Source organism: Salvelinus alpinus, chromosome 27, assembly GCF_045679555.1.
Source record: "Salvelinus alpinus chromosome 27, SLU_Salpinus.1, whole genome shotgun sequence".
Classification (NCBI taxonomy): domain Eukaryota; kingdom Metazoa; phylum Chordata; class Actinopteri; order Salmoniformes; family Salmonidae; genus Salvelinus; species Salvelinus alpinus.
The window spans coordinates 41,792,737-41,812,033 of NC_092112.1; the positions used below are offsets into that span (position 1 = coordinate 41,792,737).

The 19,297-nt window shown below is 43.0% G+C and overlaps 1 protein-coding gene across 4 annotated transcripts in view; it reads left to right on the forward strand.

The window, feature by feature from the left end:
• The window catches only part of LOC139556583 (MAM domain-containing glycosylphosphatidylinositol anchor protein 2-like), a 362,908-nt gene that overhangs the window by 172,509 nt on the left and 171,102 nt on the right, over positions 1-19,297 (forward strand). For 2 of the 4 annotated variants that reach the window (XM_071370710.1, XM_071370712.1), the window contains exons 4-6: positions 713-909; positions 11,119-11,257; positions 11,906-12,175. In XM_071370710.1, coding sequence (XP_071226811.1) covers positions 713-909; positions 11,119-11,257; positions 11,906-12,175 — 606 coding nt within the window. The remainder of the gene's footprint in view (positions 1-712; positions 910-11,118; positions 11,258-11,905; positions 12,176-19,297) is intronic. The other 2 variants (XM_071370711.1, XM_071370713.1) reach the window with 1 other exon arrangement.

Sequence of the window (19,297 nt, forward strand, 5' to 3'; positions counted from 1 at the left end):
TTTAGGGACAAGAGGGCAACTAAATAGTAGAGTGATGCGCATCAGGGAAGTGTTTGCGCAGGATATTAGAGATTTATTTTGCGGCCCTTTCCCATGTCTGTCTCTTACAGGACTTTCACTTTGAAAGCTGTGCGTGCTAGCTCATCGATTAGGAAAGCCAAGGGGATGTATTGATCCTGGAGTTCATGTGGAGGCAGGAGATCTGAGAGTGTGTGTGCAGCCTGGGTGCGTGCGTGTTTGGACCTCTGCTTCACTGTCGAGCTTGTCTCACTCTTTCCCTCACTTTTCACCTCTATTAGGCTGCCTGCAGGTGACCGATATGCAATACGACGATATTTGTGTTGAATGTGTCTTTCTTGTTTATGGTAATGGAGCCGTTTGATTGATTATTTATTTGATTGATTTCTTGCCTGAGTGACCAATTCATTGATTTTACTCTGCCCTTTTGTCCAGAGTTGGCCTAAAAGAGAAATTGGTGTCATTGAAATACAATAAAGTATGACATCCGTGTTAATTATCAATAATACAAATGTCATATTGGTTAGGTAGCCATTCAATTGATTTCCCAATGGATTCATTGAATCCTCATTGGATTTTGAGGGAAAGGGGGATACCTAGTCAGTTGTACAACTGAATGCATGATGGATTGATTGATTGATTGATTCATCAATGGATGTACCTCTCCTCTTCCTCTGTTCCTCTCTATCTCCAGACCTGGATGACCCTTTAGTGACGGTGCACCAGAGTGTAGGAGAGGCTAAAGAACAGTTCTATTACGAGAGGACAGTGTTCCTGCGCTGCGTGGCCAACTCCAACCCCCCAGTCCGCTACAGCTGGCACCGCGGACGAGACGTCCTCTCACAGGGCTCCGACAAGGGAGTGGAGATCTACGAACCATTCTTCACACAGGTAAGGGGGAGGCAATATACTATACAATTACTGTATATCAGGGTGGGGTTAATGTAGAGATCTCAATATACTATAGACTCTGAATGTGGTGACCCCTGGGTGGGCTGAAAAATATTTATATAAATAAGTGTGTCCCCAGAGACTGCTATGGGAAAGAGAGAGGGAATGAGAATGAAAGAAAGAGAGACAGAAAGAGGTAGGAGAGAGAGCAACAGGCAGATTGCACTATCAGAGATGATATAAGCAAGCGAGCCTGAGGTACAGTAGTTGGCTGCCCTTCTGAGTCTCCAGTTCCCTCATTTTCCTCTCCCCTCCTAGTCCACCTCTTCTTTTCTCCCCTTTTCTGTCCTCTTCTCTCCTCTTCCCTCCATCCTACTTCCTTCCCTCAGCCCACCAAGCGTTTGTACAGAGCAGAGATAAAACACAGGCGTGGCATTTCAAACCCAGCATGGGAATGTGGCCTGGTAATTAGCCAGGAAGTGACACGCTTTCATTGAGGGCTCCCTCCTGCTCTCTCTTCCCTCCTGATCTCCCTTCTCTCCCTACCCCTCTTCCCTGCCTTATTCCCTGTGGCGAGCATTAGAAGAACAGAAAGATCAGGGGACGCGTTTGAAGTCGCAGTGTTTTTTCCCCCATTGCTAAATACCAGCTTACCGTTTCTCTCTGGCGAAGGTTAAGAGAGGAGAGAGGGATGGTGTTATGGGTGGAGAGCAGAGGGGGGTGGTGTTAACTTGTGTTGGGAGGTCATTCTAGAACACTGTGACCAGGTCTTGTTGAGGTCGCTGTTGAAAGCTTTTCTGGCGTGGGTGTGTTGATCACACAGCTGTGTGTCTGTACACCCAGACCTACAATCAAGCAGTTTCTACATCCATTCAATCATCTCTGGGGGAGGCAGCTAGCCTAGCGTTTAAGAGCATTGGGCCAGTAACGGAAAGGTTGCTTGTTTGAAACCCCGAGCCGACTGTTGATGTGCCCTTGAGCAAGGCACTTAACCCTAATTGCTCCTGCAAGTCCCTTTTCTTAATTCCTCCATCCAACCCTCTCTCGTACAGCCCCTCCTCTCTCTATCCTTCATCCATCTTTCCATGGTTCCCTCCAATCTGTTAAACTTCTCACACAACCCTTAATCTGTCATCCGTACTTCCATATGTCTTTTCTCCATCCTTTTCATTAACCTCTTTCATATCCTTGTCCGTCCCTCTCACCAATCCCTTACATCTCTCCCACCTACTCCATTCCTTCCTCCAACCCCCTTCATTCCTTTCTCTCTCTCTCTCCCTCCCTCCACCCCCTTGTCTTCCAAATAGATATGTGTTCCTATTTGTTTCCCACTGTGTTAAACTGGCCTCTGAATCATCATCCCCACCAAATACATCTCCCCCTATCAGCCAAAGCCAGAGAGGAGGTAATACGACTGCAACCACAGACTGAGTCCATCCCCAATCAAATACAATTAACGTATAAATGTCATGCAATATGATGATGATGATCATTGGGGGGAATGAAAGAGATGAGTGATTATGGTTTGTGAGGACTGTGACTGGGAATTCTGTGGACTGTGATTGTGGCTAGTGAGGACTGATGTGCCAGGCTGACTGAAGTCCTAATCTGACCCCTTGGTGGATAGGAAGGAGATTAAAGACTCATCACATCCCATCACAGAGCTTGGTCTTCGTGGAGGGTCGAAGAAACATAATTGAGACACCCACCATCGCAGATTGTTCTGAAATTGTTTCTGTTAGAAACAGATGAGTAGCGTGCCTGCAACATTATTTTGTTGAAATATAATTAGATCTCTGAGAAATTAAGCTAATTAATGGCCACTTTAATTTGTAGGATTCATATAATATTAAATAAATGTGGTACCTAACATCCGATTTGGGCCAAACTTTTTTCTAACAATGAGTTAGACATGAGGAATCCAAAGAAATGTTCAAAAGCCACCCTTGGACCCAATCCCACCCCAGCATGTCTATGTCTGACAAGTAGTATGGAGCTGCAGCTTGGAGTTTTGTTTCTTCATCCTATGTAATGTATTCCCAGTTAATTGAGTGATTCCCCCCCGCCCCCCCTGTTTATAGAAATGAGTCATTGAAGTTATGTTTACAGTTGAAGTCGGAAGTTTACACACACTTAGGTTGGAATCATTATTAAAAGTCGTTTTTCAAACCCCTCCACACAACAAACTATAGTTTTGGCAAGTCAATTAGGACATCTACTTTGTGCATGACACAAGTAATTTGTCACACATTGGTTTACAGACAGATTATTTCACTTGTAGTTCACTGTATCACAATTCCAGTGGGTCAGAAGTTTACATACACTAAGTTGACTGTGCTTTTAAACAGCTTGGAAAATGTCAATTAGCCTTCTGATAGGCTAATTGACATCATTTGAGTCAAATGGAGGTGTACCTGTGGATGTATTTCATGGCCTACCTTCAGACTCAGTGACTCTTTGCTTGAAATCATGTGAAAATCAAAAGAAATCAGCCAAGACCTCAGAAAAGAATTGTAGACCTCCACAAGTCTGGTTCATCCTTGGGAGCAATTTCCAAAAGCCTGAAGGTACCACATTCATCTGTACAAACAATAGTACGCAAGTACAAACACCATGGGACCACGCAGCCGCCATACCGCTCAGGAAGGAAACACGTTCTGTCTCCTAGAGATGAATGTATTTTGGTGCAAAAAGTGCAAATCAATCCTAGAACAACAGCAAAGGACCTTGTGGAGATGCTGGAGGAAACAGGTACAAAAGTATCTATATCCACAGTAAAACCAGTCCTATATCGACATAACCTGCAAGGACGCTCAGCAAGGAAGAAGCCACTGCCCCGAAACCGCCATAAAAAAGTCAGACTACGGTTTGCAACTGCACATGGGGACAAAGGTCATACTTTTTGGAGAAATGTTCTCTGGTCTGATGAAACAAAAATAGAACTGTTTGGCCATAATGACCATCGTTATGTTTGGAGGAAAAAGTGGGAGGCTTGCAAGCCGAAAAACACTATCCCAACCGTTAAACACGGAGGTGGCAATATCATGTTGTGGGGGTGCTTTGCTGCAGGAGGGACTGGTGCACTTCACAAAATAGATGGCATGAGAAGGAAAATTATGTGGATATATTGAAGCAACATCTCAAGACATCAGTCAGGAAGTTACAGCTTGGTCGCAAATGGGTCTTCCAAATGGACAATGACCCCAAGCATACTTCCAAAGTTGTTGCAAAATGGCACAACAAAGTCAAGGTATTGGAGTGGCCATCACAAAGCCCTGACCTCAATCCTATAGATAATTTGTGGGCAGAACTGAAAAAGCGTGTGCGATGCAAGTAGGACCGCAAACCTGACTCAGTTACACCAGCTCTGTCAGGAGGAATGGGCCAAAATTCTCCCAACTTATTGTTGGAAGCTTGTGGAAGGCTAACCAAAATATTTGACACAAGTTAAACAATTTAAAAGCAATGCTACCAAATACTAATTGAGTGTATGTAAACTTCTGACCCACTGGGAATGTGATGAAAGAAATAAAAGCTGAAATAAATCATTCTCTCTACTATTATTCTGACATTTCACATTCTTAAAATAAAGTGGTGATCCTAACTGACCTAAGACAGGGAATTTTTACTTGGATTAAATGTCAGGAATTGTGAAACACTGAGTTTAAATGTATTTGGCTAAGGTGTATGCAAACTTCCGACTTCAACTGTATGTCCGATCCTACATCTTAATGTTACCAGGTTCTGACCATTAGATGGTCCTGTTCCATTTTTCTTCTTTTTTAACATTAGAACCGCTGGGCCTTGAGGGATGCCCCTTCAAGCTAATGAGCAGTCATTCTGACTGCAACATTGTAACAGTGTATTTAATACATTTCATATATGCTATCACTAAAATAATAATTTGTTTGTGTTCATGAATGTGTTTTGGAATTTAGGTAACATTAGAATATACAGTACCAGTCAAGAGTTTGGACACACCTACTCATTCAAGGGTTTTTCTTTATTTTGACTATTTTCTACATTGTAGAATAATAGTGAAGACATCAAAACTATGAAATAACACATATGGACTCATGTAGTAATCAAAAAAGTGTTAAACAAATAAAAAAATATGTTATACCCTTTGCCTTGATGACAGCTTTTGATTTGTTTAACACTTTTTTGGTTACTAAATGATTCCTTATGTGTTATTTCATAGTTTTGATATCTTCACTATTATTCTACAATGTAGAAAATAGTAAAAATAAAGAAAAACCCTTGAATAAGTATGTGTGTCCAAACGTTTGACTGGTACTGGATATTTTTTAAATTTCAAATAACAAAATAAAATGTTCCTTAGTTTAAGTAAGTGAAGGCCATATGTAAAAACAACATTTTAATGATTCGTGGAGTGCCTTCGTTATAACTATGAAACAGAAAGCATATTTGTTGGAACTTGGTAACAGGTTATTTTTATTCGATTATTATTTTTTTTTTACAAAATACCCGAACGACAATGATGAACGCCAGCAAAACGCGCATCAAATGATGGAAACAGTAGCCTAAACATTATTATAAGCTCCAAGTGTGCTTGATAAATGGTGAAAATCAGCCTAAAAACAATAATGGTATTATAATGAATATAAATCAAATCAAATCAAATTTATTTATATAGCCCTTCGTACATCAGCTGATATCTCAAAGTGCTGTACAGAAACCCAGCCTAAAACCCCAAACAGCAAACAATGTAGGTGTAGTACCACGGTGGCTAGGAAACACTCCCTAGAAAGGCCAAAACCTAGGAAGAAACCTAGAGAGGAACCAGGCTATGAGGGGTGGCCAGTCCTCTTCTGGCTGTGCCGGGTGGAGATTATAACAGAACATGGCCAAGATGTTCAAATGTTCATAAATGACCAGGAGGTTCAAATAATAATAATCACAATAGTTATCAAGGGTGCAGCAAGTCAGCACCTCAGGAGTAAATGTCAGTTGGCTATAAGCGTCAATATGAGAGCGGTAAAAAAAAACGTTAATTATTATCAGCTCTTGCTTTCACGCGTTGGTATCAGTTTGATTTCATTCAGCGGTTATCCCTTGTCCTGACAGTCAACACAGATCTTCGACACTCTCACTTGCTTGACACACTCCCCACAAACACGTCTCTTGCAGGTGACACATGTTTCATGGGTTCTGTTCTTTGTGCATCTGGCCACCAGGCACTGTCTCCCCGCCGGGAGCTGTGCGCAACGGCTCACGTGGAATCTTTGCTGCTGCCTTGGCCCTCATACAGTATGTGTCTCACGTAGCCCCGTATACCAGACTCATGATGAAGTCTCTCCTGGGCATGGTGTTGTTCATGCACTGCTTGAACAACAGGTGTGCTTTAATAGTAGCCAAGTCAAGCATGGTATAGAACACAGCAACAGGCCAACAGCGGGCACCTCCTTTCACTGAGTACAGCCACGCCATCGGATCCAACATATCCACACCAACATATGAAACAGAAAAGAATAGAAAACATTAGGATCATTTTGCATAAGTTTATATGTGGCGGTGCTTATTAAGTAATATTGACATCCCTTTGTTTGGTTGTAGTGCGTAATAGTATAGGTTGTAGCTGTCGGATGCATGGTGATCATTGCAGAAACGTTCTTTCTTGCCTTGCATTGGTATAGTGAGAGTTTTGTCTTGTCATTCTTCAGCACCACTGTGGAGCACAATGGCTGTGCAGCTGCCTTATTTTGCGCAGAGGGAGGGAGCTCCCGTCTCGCTTTGTTCATGGTGCCGACTAGGCTTGTTTTATTTGCCAGCAACTTGTTCACCAATGACGGTGAAGAAATTGTCCATGGGGACTTTTCTCCCCTTGCCAACATACGTTTCCACAAGCCTCATCAGCACATTCTCCGACACACCTGCTGCCCAACGTGGATGTTTTCCCAGATATGAAAAGCCATTCAGCATGTACTTGGTGTCGATGTCAGTGGCTAACCAAAACCTAATTCCAAACTTTGTCGGGTTTACTCGGCAATGTATTGCGTAAAGCCACAACGAGCTTTTGTTGGGAACAATTGTTCATCAACAGTGATGTTCTTTCCTGGTTTGTAACATGCAATGCTGTTCTGTACAAACCTCTTCCAACCGTTTCCAGGCGTCGCATTCTCATTTCTTTGTCATCAAAACGGAGGTAACGCATGATCTTTCTCAAGGTATCCTCTGACATGGTTTCTCCAAAGAATGGTGTCCTGTACATGTATGACCAGAAGCTCACCGTGCTGCATATACATGCTCTTTCCACCGAATGCTCCACAGACATGCATCATTGAAATGAACGCTCCCAGCTCATCAACAGAAACAGATCCCAGGCAGTGTCTCTTTGATCCCTGTGCACCTCAGTTACAGTACAGTCTCTGATGTATTGTAGCATGTCCTCGTAACATAAAACAACGAAAGCTGGTGAGTGCATTGCTGATGTTGTTTTTTGCTTGATGTGTAGGGCCTGCTCTCTCGGTGATGACATGTTGTGCTGTTGTCATCGGTTTGTTCTATCCAAATGGTGCCATCCCTCCCTCTTTCCTGTCTCACGGTTTCATTTGGTGGTGGAGCAGGCACCTGCTCAGTGCGCACTGTTCTGGCTTTTTTGCGCTTAGGCCTCAGAGGTGTAGGTTATTCAAGTCGAGGCTCAGAATCAGAAAAATAGTCATCAGAGATGTCAGGATTAATTTGTTCCCCACCATCTGAGATATTTTCATTCCGATCTTGTAGCGGTGCTAACGCAGCATATGCATCCATTCGTCTTGGTTATCTTGCCATTCTACATTATGCAGGCTCTCACTGTGTACTCCAAATAGGCCAGAGTAGACTGATAAAATTGCTTGGATTTGGTGGACTGATATAGGGTACACACCATTTTGAGATTATAATTAGAATATACCAATTCAATAGAATGGCCTGCCCTGTTCTTCATTCAGAGTTGGTGATTACATAATTATATTTTCACTTCCCCTCACTCATCAACTCACCTTTTCTCCCCCTTTATCACCCATTGCACTTTACTTCATTTTATTTCATCTGTTATGTGTGAAATACATTTTGGTATAGTTTAGGTTCAATTTCGAGGCAATTATTGGGGTGATTATCAACTGGGCACTGCACTTTCCAATGTCGGGAGAGTGAGTGGAGCAGGCCCTACTGTCGGAAAACCATTCAAATAATGACATGCCCTCCTAAAACTGGTTATAACTCCAGTTCTGTTTGTGATATTATGATTCTAACAATGGCAGTGTGTTATATAGACTTATTTAGGGAAAGTCAAGGATGGAGGGTGGCATGACTTTAAAAAATAAAATTCATTAATGAGCAGTCAAAATGACTGCTTTAGCAGTTCTAGTGTTAAAGAATCCCCCCTCAATGTTAAAGGGATAGTTCACCTAAATTACATATTGGTTTCCTTACCCTATAAGCAGTCTATGGACAAGGTATGACAGCACCATGCAATAGTTTTGTTGTCCGCTGTTTCAAATGCTACATTTTTAGCATTTGTGGCACAAATTCAAGGCAAGTCAATGGTACCTATATTAGCATGCAAGCATGTCCAAATCATCCTGAAGTATCAAAACATGTATTGTGTAACTCAATAATGTTCCTTATAGATGATTTGTTTATGAAGCACGGAAATGCTAATATACTGTAGGTACCATTGATTTGCATTGGATTTGTGCCATAAATGCTAGAAAGTTAGCATTTGAAACAGTCTCCAGGTAAACAAAACCAAAGCATGGGTTGCTGTTATACCTTGTCCATAAACTGCTTACATGGTAAGCAGTTTAAGGAAACAAATATGTAATTTTGTAATTTGGGTGAACTATCCCTTTAACAATGATTGGGGGGTTCTTAAACACCTAAAAGTAGGAACAACACCATTTGGGGTCAGAACCTGGTAATATCAGCATGCAGGATGGGACATAAAACTAACACATTGACTGAGTCATTTCTCTTAACAGGGAAAGAAAGACATCACCAAATTCATTACATAGGATGAAGAAACAATACTCCGAGCCTCAGGTCCATACTACTTGCCAGACATAGAGCACTGATACTGTATACTCGTTGTTAGGGTTGGCGTGGGGTGTGGGGGTTCTGTGGGTTTCCTCATGTCTTACTTACTCACTAAGTTTCCATCCACAGTTTCTATGCGATTAAAGTCATACCGTATAAAACAAAACCCAAGACAACTGTAATGAAAACAGGAAGTTTTGGTACCATTTTATAAATGCTGACAGATCATTTGTTCGTTCGACATGCTGGGATCTTTTTGTGTCTGTAAATCAATAATGAACTAAATGGCGGTGGAAAAGTGTTTATGCACAAATATTGATGTAATAACATGATATCGACGTAAACTTGGAGTCACACTGTATATACAAAAGTATGTGGACATCCCTTCAAATTAGTGGATTCGGCTATTTCAGCCACACCCGCTGCTGATAGGAGTATAAAATGGATCACGCAGACATGCAATCTCCATATACAAACATTTGCAGTAGAATGGCCTCAGTGAAGAGCTCAGTGACTTTCAATGTGGCGCAGTCATAGGATGCCACCTTTCCAACAAGTCAGTTTGGCAAATTTCTACACTGCTGGAGCTGCCCCGGAGCAACAATGGCTCAGCCACAAAGTGGCAGGCCACACAAGCTCAAAGAACAGGACCACCAAGTGCTGAAGCGTGCAGTGCGTACAAATCATCTGTCCTTGGTTGCAAGACTCACCGAGTTCCAAACTGCCTCTGGAACCAACGTCAGCACAACGCCAAGCGTCGGCTGGAGTGGTGTAAAGCTCGCCGCCATTGGACTCTGGAGCAGTGGAAACGCGTTCTCTGGAGTGGTGAATCACGCTTCACCATATGGCAGACCAACGGCCAAATCTGGGTTTGGCGGATACCAGGAGAACGCTACCTGCCCCGAATGCATAGTGCCAACTTTAGAAGTTTGGTGGAGGAGGAATAATGGTCTGGGGCTGTTTTTCATGGTTCGGGTTATGTCCCTTAGTTCCAGTGAAGGGGAATCTTAATGCTACAGCATACAATGACATTCTAGACGACTCTGTACTTCCAACTTTGTGGCAACAGTTTGGGGAAGGCCCTTTCCTGATTCAGCATGACAATGCCCCAGTGTACAAACCGAGGTCCATACAGAAATGTTTTGTCGAGATCAGTATGGAAGAACTTGACTGGCCTTCACAGAGCCCCCACCTTCACCCCACCTTTGGGATGAATTTGAACGCCGACTGCAAGCACGGCCTAATCGCCCGACATTGGTGACCTCACTAATGCTCTTATGGCTGAATGGAAGCAATGTTCCAACAGCTAGTGGAAAGCCTTCCCAGAAGAGTGGAGGCTGTTATAGCAGCAAAAGGGGGACCAACTCCATATTAATGGCCATGATTTTGGAATGAGATGTTCAATGAGCAGGTGTCCACATACTTTTGGTCATGTATTTTATTTTCTTAATGTGCATTTTAGAATATTCGCATGAACATCTGTCATCATTTGGGTGAAAACCTAGCTATAGTTAAAAGTGTTGTCCAAATCGGATGTGAGGTACTATATTTATTGAATATTATATGAATCCTATATATTAAAATGGCCAATTTGGGTGCAATCAATTAGCTTAATTTCTCAGATTTCAAATTACATAAAAAAATTAAATAATGTTTCAGGAATGCTTACCTGTTTCTAACTACATAAATAGTTTCAGAACAATCTGAGATGGTGGGTGGCATGGCTTGCTGAAATGACATGGAACAACCCTGGAGTCACTGTCTCTGTTTGTCAGGCTACTGTATGGTGGTGGTGGAGTCAACCAAACAGACACACACAGTGAAACTGAAAGATCCCCGCTGTCCGATGTGGAGTGGTGTAGCATGTGGACCACGTTGTGTGATCCATGGTGTGTTTGGCATCAGATGAAATAAGGAAAAGCTTTGATGTATTATGATGACTTGTTTTACAGTGAACTTCATGCAGATGTCTTCCTTGTTTCGTGATTTACAGTAAATGTGTATGGCATTGAGTTTCAACATTTCCTGAAAACCCCTGTGAACTATGGGAACGTTTCCAGAATTTTGCAAGCCTGGAATGAAGTGGAGTTACTTCATGAAGTGTGTTTATTATTGTGTTCATTCTATTTGCACACATTTGCACACTAGTGGTGTTGTGGTTGTGTATCTGAGCTGCAGGGGGAGACGAAAATCTTGAAGCTGAAGAACCTTCGTCCTCAGGACTACGCCAACTACAGCTGCATCGCTTCTGTTAGGAACGTCTGTGGCATTTCCGACCGAAACATTGTCTTCAAACTCACCAACAAGACAGGTTAGTCTTCAAACTCACCAACAAGACAGGTTGGTACCATTGCATAGTTTTCAAACGCACCAACAAGACAGGTTAGTCTTCAAACTCGCCAACAAGACAGGTTAGTCTTCAAACTCACCAACAAGACAGGTTGGTACCATTGCATAGTTTTCAAACGCACCAACAAGACAGGTTAATCTTCAAACTCGCCAACAAGACAGGTTAGTCTTCAAACTCACCAACAAGACAGGTTGGTACCATTGCATAGTTTTCAAACGCACCAACAAGACAGGTTAATCTTCAAACTCGCCAACAAGACAGGTTAGTCTTCAAACTCACCAACAAGACAGGTTAGTCTTCAAACTCACCAACAAGACAGGTTAGTCTTCAAACTCACCAACAAGACAGGTTAATCTTCAAACACACAAACAAGACAGGTTAATCTTCAAACTTGCCAACAAGACAGGTTAATCTTCAAACTCACCAACAAGACAGGTTAATCTTCAAACTCACCAACAAGACAGGTTCATCTTCAAACACACAAACAAGACAGGTTAGTCTTCAAACACACCAACAAGACAGGTTAGTCTTCAAACACACCAACAAGACATGCACCATAAGGTTTATCAGAAAACAGCAAACCTTCATCCTCTTCTTCTTCCTCTCCAGCGTCTCCCTCCATTAAGCTACTGGTGGAGGATCCCATCGTGGTGAACCCTGGCCAGACGGTGTCCCTGGTGTGTATCAGTACGGGTGGGGAGCCCAACCCCACGCTGAGCTGGGTCAGCAGCTCTGACAGCCTGCCTGAGAAGAGCGTGGTGAAGGGTGGAACACTCACCCTGCCAGCCATCACTTCAGATGAGGCTGGGGTCTACAGCTGTGTGGCCAGTAACAACGTGGGCAACCCAGCCAAGAAGTCTACCACAATAGTGGTCAGAGGTGAGAGGGGAGCAGGAGTGGGTGTTTGTTGTAGGTGGAGTGTACAATACATATATTGTAGAATCCTTAGAACAGCACTGTCAGCCTTGTCAAGAGGTTCCGACCTCTAGGTATAATGACTTACTGTATGTAATTGACTGACAGAGGCAAGGTCAGAGATTTTAGTCCCGCTTAGGCTGCTCATGGGCTATTTCTTTGTGAGCTAATCCGATTTTCAACATTCAAGTGAAAGGAATGGTTATTCATATGGTTACTACTTTCTTTTGCTGCTACGGAGTTAATACAGTATGTGAGCCTTGTTTTACTACAATTGACATATCTCACTTTTGATGTTGCATTAGGAAAGCTGTATTGCCTGTACGATCCTACAACACACGGTACTGTAGTTGGAGACACATTGAGAGTATGTCAACATATTCCATACAGTGTTACGACTTCTGTGCAATAAACGGTAGGGTGAAGCCAATAGCATGGGGATGCATGTGAAACCACTCATTAAAGATACTTATTAACGGCCAATTAGAGTCATTAAACCATGGCAGTCAAGCTGAAGGCATTACAGGCTGTTTGCCAATCAACTGGGATGAGGACTTAGCGTCCAAGTCTCTTCCCCTCAAGGTAATTGACACACGAAGAAGCTAATAATTGCAGACTTGCCGTTGGGAGCAGCCAATGTGTTAAGGATTTAGTGTCCACGGCTCTTTCCCTCAAGGTAATTCATACATGGAACAGCCAATAATTATAGACTTGCCTTTGGAGGAGCCATTGGTTCTCCGGCCGTATAGTAGGATGAGACATTTAAATGTTTGATTTAGATAGTGTGAGTCTTAAGTGTTGTGGTGAGTTGAGTGAAGACTGTGTTGCCGGAGAGACTGGGATAAACTCAGTGAAGTAGGACAAGCACTTAGCACAGTTCATTTGGTCATGCTGAATATGACAGCTGGTTAGGATAGTGGTGGTGGTGTGTGTGTGTGGGCATGTACGTGTGTGTATGAGCATGCATATTTTGTGTCTGTTCATATGTGTATGTGAACAGATTTACACAGTATATGTGTTACTATATGTTTAAAGTATGGATATTTGTGTACACATGTTTGTGTGTCTTTTTGTTGATCACACTCTAGTCCTTGAGAAGCCCTCTCGTGCGGGTGTTGCCAAAGGGACTGTCTGTGTTTTCCACAGATCTGTCGTCAGCAGATGGTGGCGTTTCTGACCATGCTGTCCCACCAGCCGCGCTGGCTCGCCATTTGGCTCGCCATTTGGCTCGCCCCCTCCTACAGTGCTGTGTGTGTGTGTGTGTGTGTGTGTGTGTGTGTGTGTGTGTGTGTGTGTGTGTGTGTGTGTGTGTGTGTGTGTGTGTGTGTGTGTGTGTGTGTGTGTGTGTGTGTGTGTGTGTGTGTGTTTGGCTTGCCCCCTGGTACAGCTCAGCATGCTGTTGGTTCACCGCAGCTCCACTACCATGATCTTTTCATGGATTAAAGGAAGGAGACACGTCTGTAAATGCAGGTCAATGCCCTGTGTTTTTAGTCCAGATCACACAACGTTTGGCAACAAAAGGATACTTTAGTGACACAATGACCTGGACAATGAGATATATTCTCCACCTCTGTCAACACTAAGTTCATTTGTTAGAGAATGTGTTTGCTGTAAGGTTTGTGTGTGTGTGTGTGTGCACGTGTGTGCGTGCGTGTGTGTGCTGTATGTGTGTGTAACTACTGCATGTCTGTGAATTGTTCACTACACGGGTTTATCAAACGTGAAGCGACAGCATGCAGTGAGAGGAACGTCTAAGAGACATTGCCTTGCGTTCATTTCCTTTTCCCCCACCAATACCATTTACACACCTAGTACTGTAGCTACGTTTCCTAGTACTGTACCTATGTTTCCTAGTACTGTAGCTACCTTTCCTAGTACTGTAGCTACGTTTCCTAGTACTGTAGCTACGTTTCCTAGTACTGTAGCTACGTTTCCTAGTACTGTAGCTACGTTTCTAGTACTGTACCTACGTTTCTAGTACTGTACCTACGTTTCCTAGTACTGTAGCTACGTTTCTAGTACTGTACCTACATTTCCTAGTACTGTACCTACGTTTCCTAGTACTGTACCTACATTTCCTAGTACTGTACCTACGTTTCCTAGTACTGTAGCTACATTTCGTAGTACTGTACCTACGTTTCCTAGTACTGTAGCTACGTTTCTAGTACTGTACCTACGTTTCTAGTACTGTACCTACGTTTCTAGTACTGTACCTACGTTTCTAGTACTGTACCTACGTTTATAGTACTGTACCTACGTTTCCTAGTACTGTAGCTACGTTTCTAGTACTGTACCTACGTTTCTAATACTGCACCTACGTTTCCTAGTACTGTACCTACGTTTCCTAGTACTGTACCTACGTTTCTTAGCACTGTACCTACGTTTCTTAGCACTGTACCTACGTTTCTAGTACTGCACCTACGTTTATAGTACTGTACCTACGTTTCTAGTACTGTACCTACGTTTCTAGTACTGCACCTACATTTCCTAGTACTGTAGCTACGTTTCTAGTACTGTACCTACGTTTCTAGTACTGTACCTACGTTTCTAATACTGCACCTACGTTTCCTAGTACTGTAGCTACGTTTCCAGTACTGTACCTACGTTTCTAGTACTGTACCTATGTTTCTAGTACTGTACCTACGTTTCTAGTACTGTACCTATGTTTCTAGTACTGTACCTACGTTTCCTAGTACTGTACCTACGTTTCTAGTACTGCACCTACGTTTCCTAGTACTGTAGCTACGTTTCCAGTACTGTACCTACGTTTCTAGTACTGTACCTATGTTTCTAGTACTGTACCTATGTTTCTAGTACTGTACCTACGTTTCTAGTACTGTACCTATGTTTCTAGTACTGTACCTACGTTTCCTAGTACTGTACCTACGTTTCTAATACTGCACCTACGTTTCCTAGTACTGTAGCTACGTTTCCAGTACTGTACCTACGTTTCTAGTACTGTACCTATGTTTCTTAGTACTGTACCTACGTTTCCTAGTACTGTACCTACGTTTCTAGTACTGTACCTACGTTTCTAGTACTGTACCTACGTGTCCTAGTACTGTACCTACGTTTCCTAGTACTGTACCTATGTTTCTAGTACTGTACCTACGTTTCTAGTACTGTACTTACGTTTCTAGTACTGTACCTACGTTTCTAGTACTGTACCTACGTTTCTAGTACTGTACCTACGTTTCTAGTACTGTACCTACGTTTCTAGTACTGTACCTACGTTTCTAGTACTGTACCTACGTTTCTAGTACTGTACCTACGTTTCCTAGTACTGTAGCTACGTTTCCAGTACTGTACCTACGTTTCTAGTACTGTACCTATGTTTCTTAGTACTGTACCTACGTTTCCTAGTACTGTACCTACGTTTCTAGTACTGTACCTACGTTTCTAGTACTGTACCTACGTGTCCTAGTACTGTACCTACGTTTCCTAGTACTGTACCTATGTTTCTAGTACTGTACCTACGTTTCTAGTACTGTACTTACGTTTCTAGTACTGTACCTACGTTTCTAGTACTGTACCTACGTTTCTAGTACTGTACCTACGTTTCCTAGTACTGTACCTACGTTTCCTAGTACTGTACCTACGTTTCCTAGTACTGTACCTATGTTTCTAGTACTGTACCTACGTTTCTAGTACTGTACTTACGTTTCTAGTACTGTACTTACGTTTCTAGTACTGTACCTACGTTTCTAGTACTGTACCTACGTTTCTAGTACTGTACCTACGTTTCCTAGTACTGTACCTACGTTTCCTAGTACTGTACCTACGTTTCCTAGTACTGTACCTATGTTTCTAGTACTGTACCTACGTTTCTAGTACTGTACTTACGTTTCTAGTACTGTACCTACGTTTCTAGTACTGTACCTACGTTTCCTAGTACTGTACCTACGTTTCCTAGTACTGTACCTACGTTTCCTGGTACTGTAGCTACGTTTCCTAGTACTGTACCTACGTTTCTAGTACTGTACCTATGTTTCTAGTACTGTACCTACGTTTCTAGTACTGTACTTACGTTTCTAGTACTGTACCTACGTTTCTAGTACTGTACCTACGTTTCTAGTACTGTACCTACGTTTCTAGTACTGTACCTACGTTTCCTAGTACTGTACCTACGTTTCCTGGTACTGTAGCTACGTTTCCAGTACTGTACCTATGTTTCTAGTACTGTACCTATGTTTCTAGTACTGTACCTACGTTTCTAGTACTGTTCCTACGTTTCTAGTACTGTACCTACGTGTCCTAGTACTGTACCTACGTTTCCTAGTACTGTACCTATGTTTCTAGTACTGTACCTACGTTTCTAGTACTGTACTTACGTTTCTAGTACTGTACCTACGTTTCTAGTACTGTACCTACGTTTCTAGTACTGTACCTACGTTTCCTAGTACTGTACCTACGTTTCCTGGTACTGTACCTACGTTTCGAGTACTGTACCTACGTTTCTAGTACTGTACCTACATTTCCTAGCACTGTAGCTACATTTCCTAGCACTGTAGCTACGTTTCTAGTACTGTAGCTACGTTTCTAGTACTGTACCTACATTTCTAGTACTGTAGCTACGTTTCTAGTACTGTAGCTACGTTTCTAGTACTGTAGCTACGTTTCTAGTACTGTACCTACGTTTCTAGTACTGTACCTACGTTTCCTAGTACTGTAGCTACGTTTCTAGTACTGTAGCTACGTTTCTAGTACTGTACCTACGTTTCTAGTACTGTACCTACGTTTCCTAGTACTGTACCTACGTTTCCTAGTACTGTACCTACGTTTCCTAGTACTGTACCTACGTTTCTAGTACTGTACCTACGTTTCTAGTACTGTACCTACGTTTCTAGTACTGTACCTACATTTCCTAGTACTGTAGCTACGTTTCTAGTACTGTACCTACGTTCCTAGTACTGTACCTACGTTTCCTAGTGCTGTACCTACGTTTCCTAGTACTGTACCTACGTTTCTAGTACTGTACCTACGTTTCTAGTACTGTACCTACGTTTCCAGTACTGTACCTACGTTTCCTAGTACTGTACCTACGTTTCCTAGTACTGTAGCTACATTTCGTAGTACTGTACCTACGTTTCCTAGTACTGTACCTACGTTTCCTAGTGCTGTACCTACGTTTCCTAGTACTGTACCTACGTTTCCTAGTACTGTACCTACGTTTCTAGTACTGTACCTACGTTTCTAGTACTGTACCTACGTTTCTAGTACTGTACCTACGTTTCTAGTACTGTACCTACGTTTCCAGTACTGTACCTACGTTTCCTAGTACTGTACCTACGTTTCCTAGTACTGTAGCTACGTTTCCTAGTACTGTAGCTACGTTTCCTAGTACTGTACCTACGTTTCCTAGTGCTGTACCTACGTTTCCTAGTACTGTACCTACGTTTCTAGTACTGTACCTACGTTTCTAGTACTGTACCTACGTTCCTAGTACTGTACCTACGTTTCCTAGTACTGTACCTACGTTTCCTAGTACTGTACCTACGTTTCCTAGTACTGTAGCTACGTTTCCTAGTACTGTAGCTACGTTTCCTAGTACTGTAGCTACGTTTCCTAGTACTGTACCTACGTTTCCTCCCTGTGCGTTCTTTAAACAGTGTGCTTTGCAGGTGTGTGATGTGGAGAATTTAGTGGTGCTGGAGGTATCAAACATTCAGAATCAAACAATGTTCTGCTGTTGTCTCGTTGTCTCGCCTGACAATTCCTCCAGGACTGTCTTCCTTCCAAATGACTCCAAATGAGACATCAGCCATTTCAGTCAGCAAACACACACCAACTCACACACACAGGCAACCCCTCCAGAACACGCACAGGCTCTACACTCTCTGTGAGGGGGTTCTGTGTTATTAATAGCAGAGAAAAACTGCAATGGGTTTCATAGTGAGCCTGCCTGCTGATATTATTTAGGCTGTTGTTGGGAATTTTTAGGGAAAAACAAACCCCTCATGACGTGACTTGTAACAACCTGGATGTCAGCATGTAAATCAACATGTGAATGACTCAAATTTGCTCTGGAATACATTCTGGTCCGGAGCTGCATACATTTCCATTCATAAATGGCAAATGTAATGGTCTGGGTGAATGGGCCTGGCAGACAGACTAGAGAGTTGGGCAGCGGCCGTCAGGACTGGGGTTATTTGTCAGTGTGTGTAAGTGCGGTTGTTTGTTTGTGTGCGCGTCCTGCTGGCCTGTGACTGAACTTGTCAAGTTCATTAGAGGTCAACCAAAAGGTAATATACAGCACAACGGCCTGTCACTCGCCACGTCCAAACATTGGCATGTGTCAGTGTCAGTGTGTGTGTGTGTGTGTGTGTGTGTGTGTGTGTGTGTGTGTGTGTGTGTGTGTGTGTGTGTGTGTGTGTGTGTGTGTGTGTGTGTGTGTGTGTGTGTGTGTGTGTGTGTGTGTGTGTGTGTGAGCGTTAACGTGTGGAGGCATGGTGCGAATGTGTGATAGTACGATGATAATCAGAGTGGGGTGTGTGTGTGTGTGGTCGGGGTCTGAGGTTGGATGGTGTGTGTGTGTGTGTGTGTGTGTCTGGCGGGGGTCTGTATGGCGGGGGTCTGGTGCTAATGTCTCTGTCCCCTGTATGTCTTTACCCTTGACTAATGTCCCCGAGAAGAGGTAGGTAGAGGAGAGAGAGAGCCATCTGGCCCTGAGAGGACCGCTAAGCTAAACCTGCTGATTACCAGTGGGAGAGATGAATGGACGGATGGAGGCCATTGTGTGGTGCCAAAGGAGAGATGGACTGACAGAGAGGGAGAGAGACTGGGGGCTAGAAAGAGAGAGATAGGTGTCAGTGCCATCTTGTCAGCCAGTCTTAAGAGGAGGGTTCAGGGCTAGTGTGTGTCTGTCTGTCTCTGTGTGTATGTGAATTTCTGTGTGTGTGTGTGTGCACGTGCCTGTAATTGTGTCATTGTACCCACGTCAGGGGCATGTGTCCCCTCATTAGCTAAGCAGCTCCCATGAGGGGGTATTGTAATCAGCCGTGTGACTAGAGTCCTCTATGGACCAAACCCCAAAAGAGACTTCTTTCTTTGTGTCATTATCTACTTATTCATGTTACAGGCCACCCA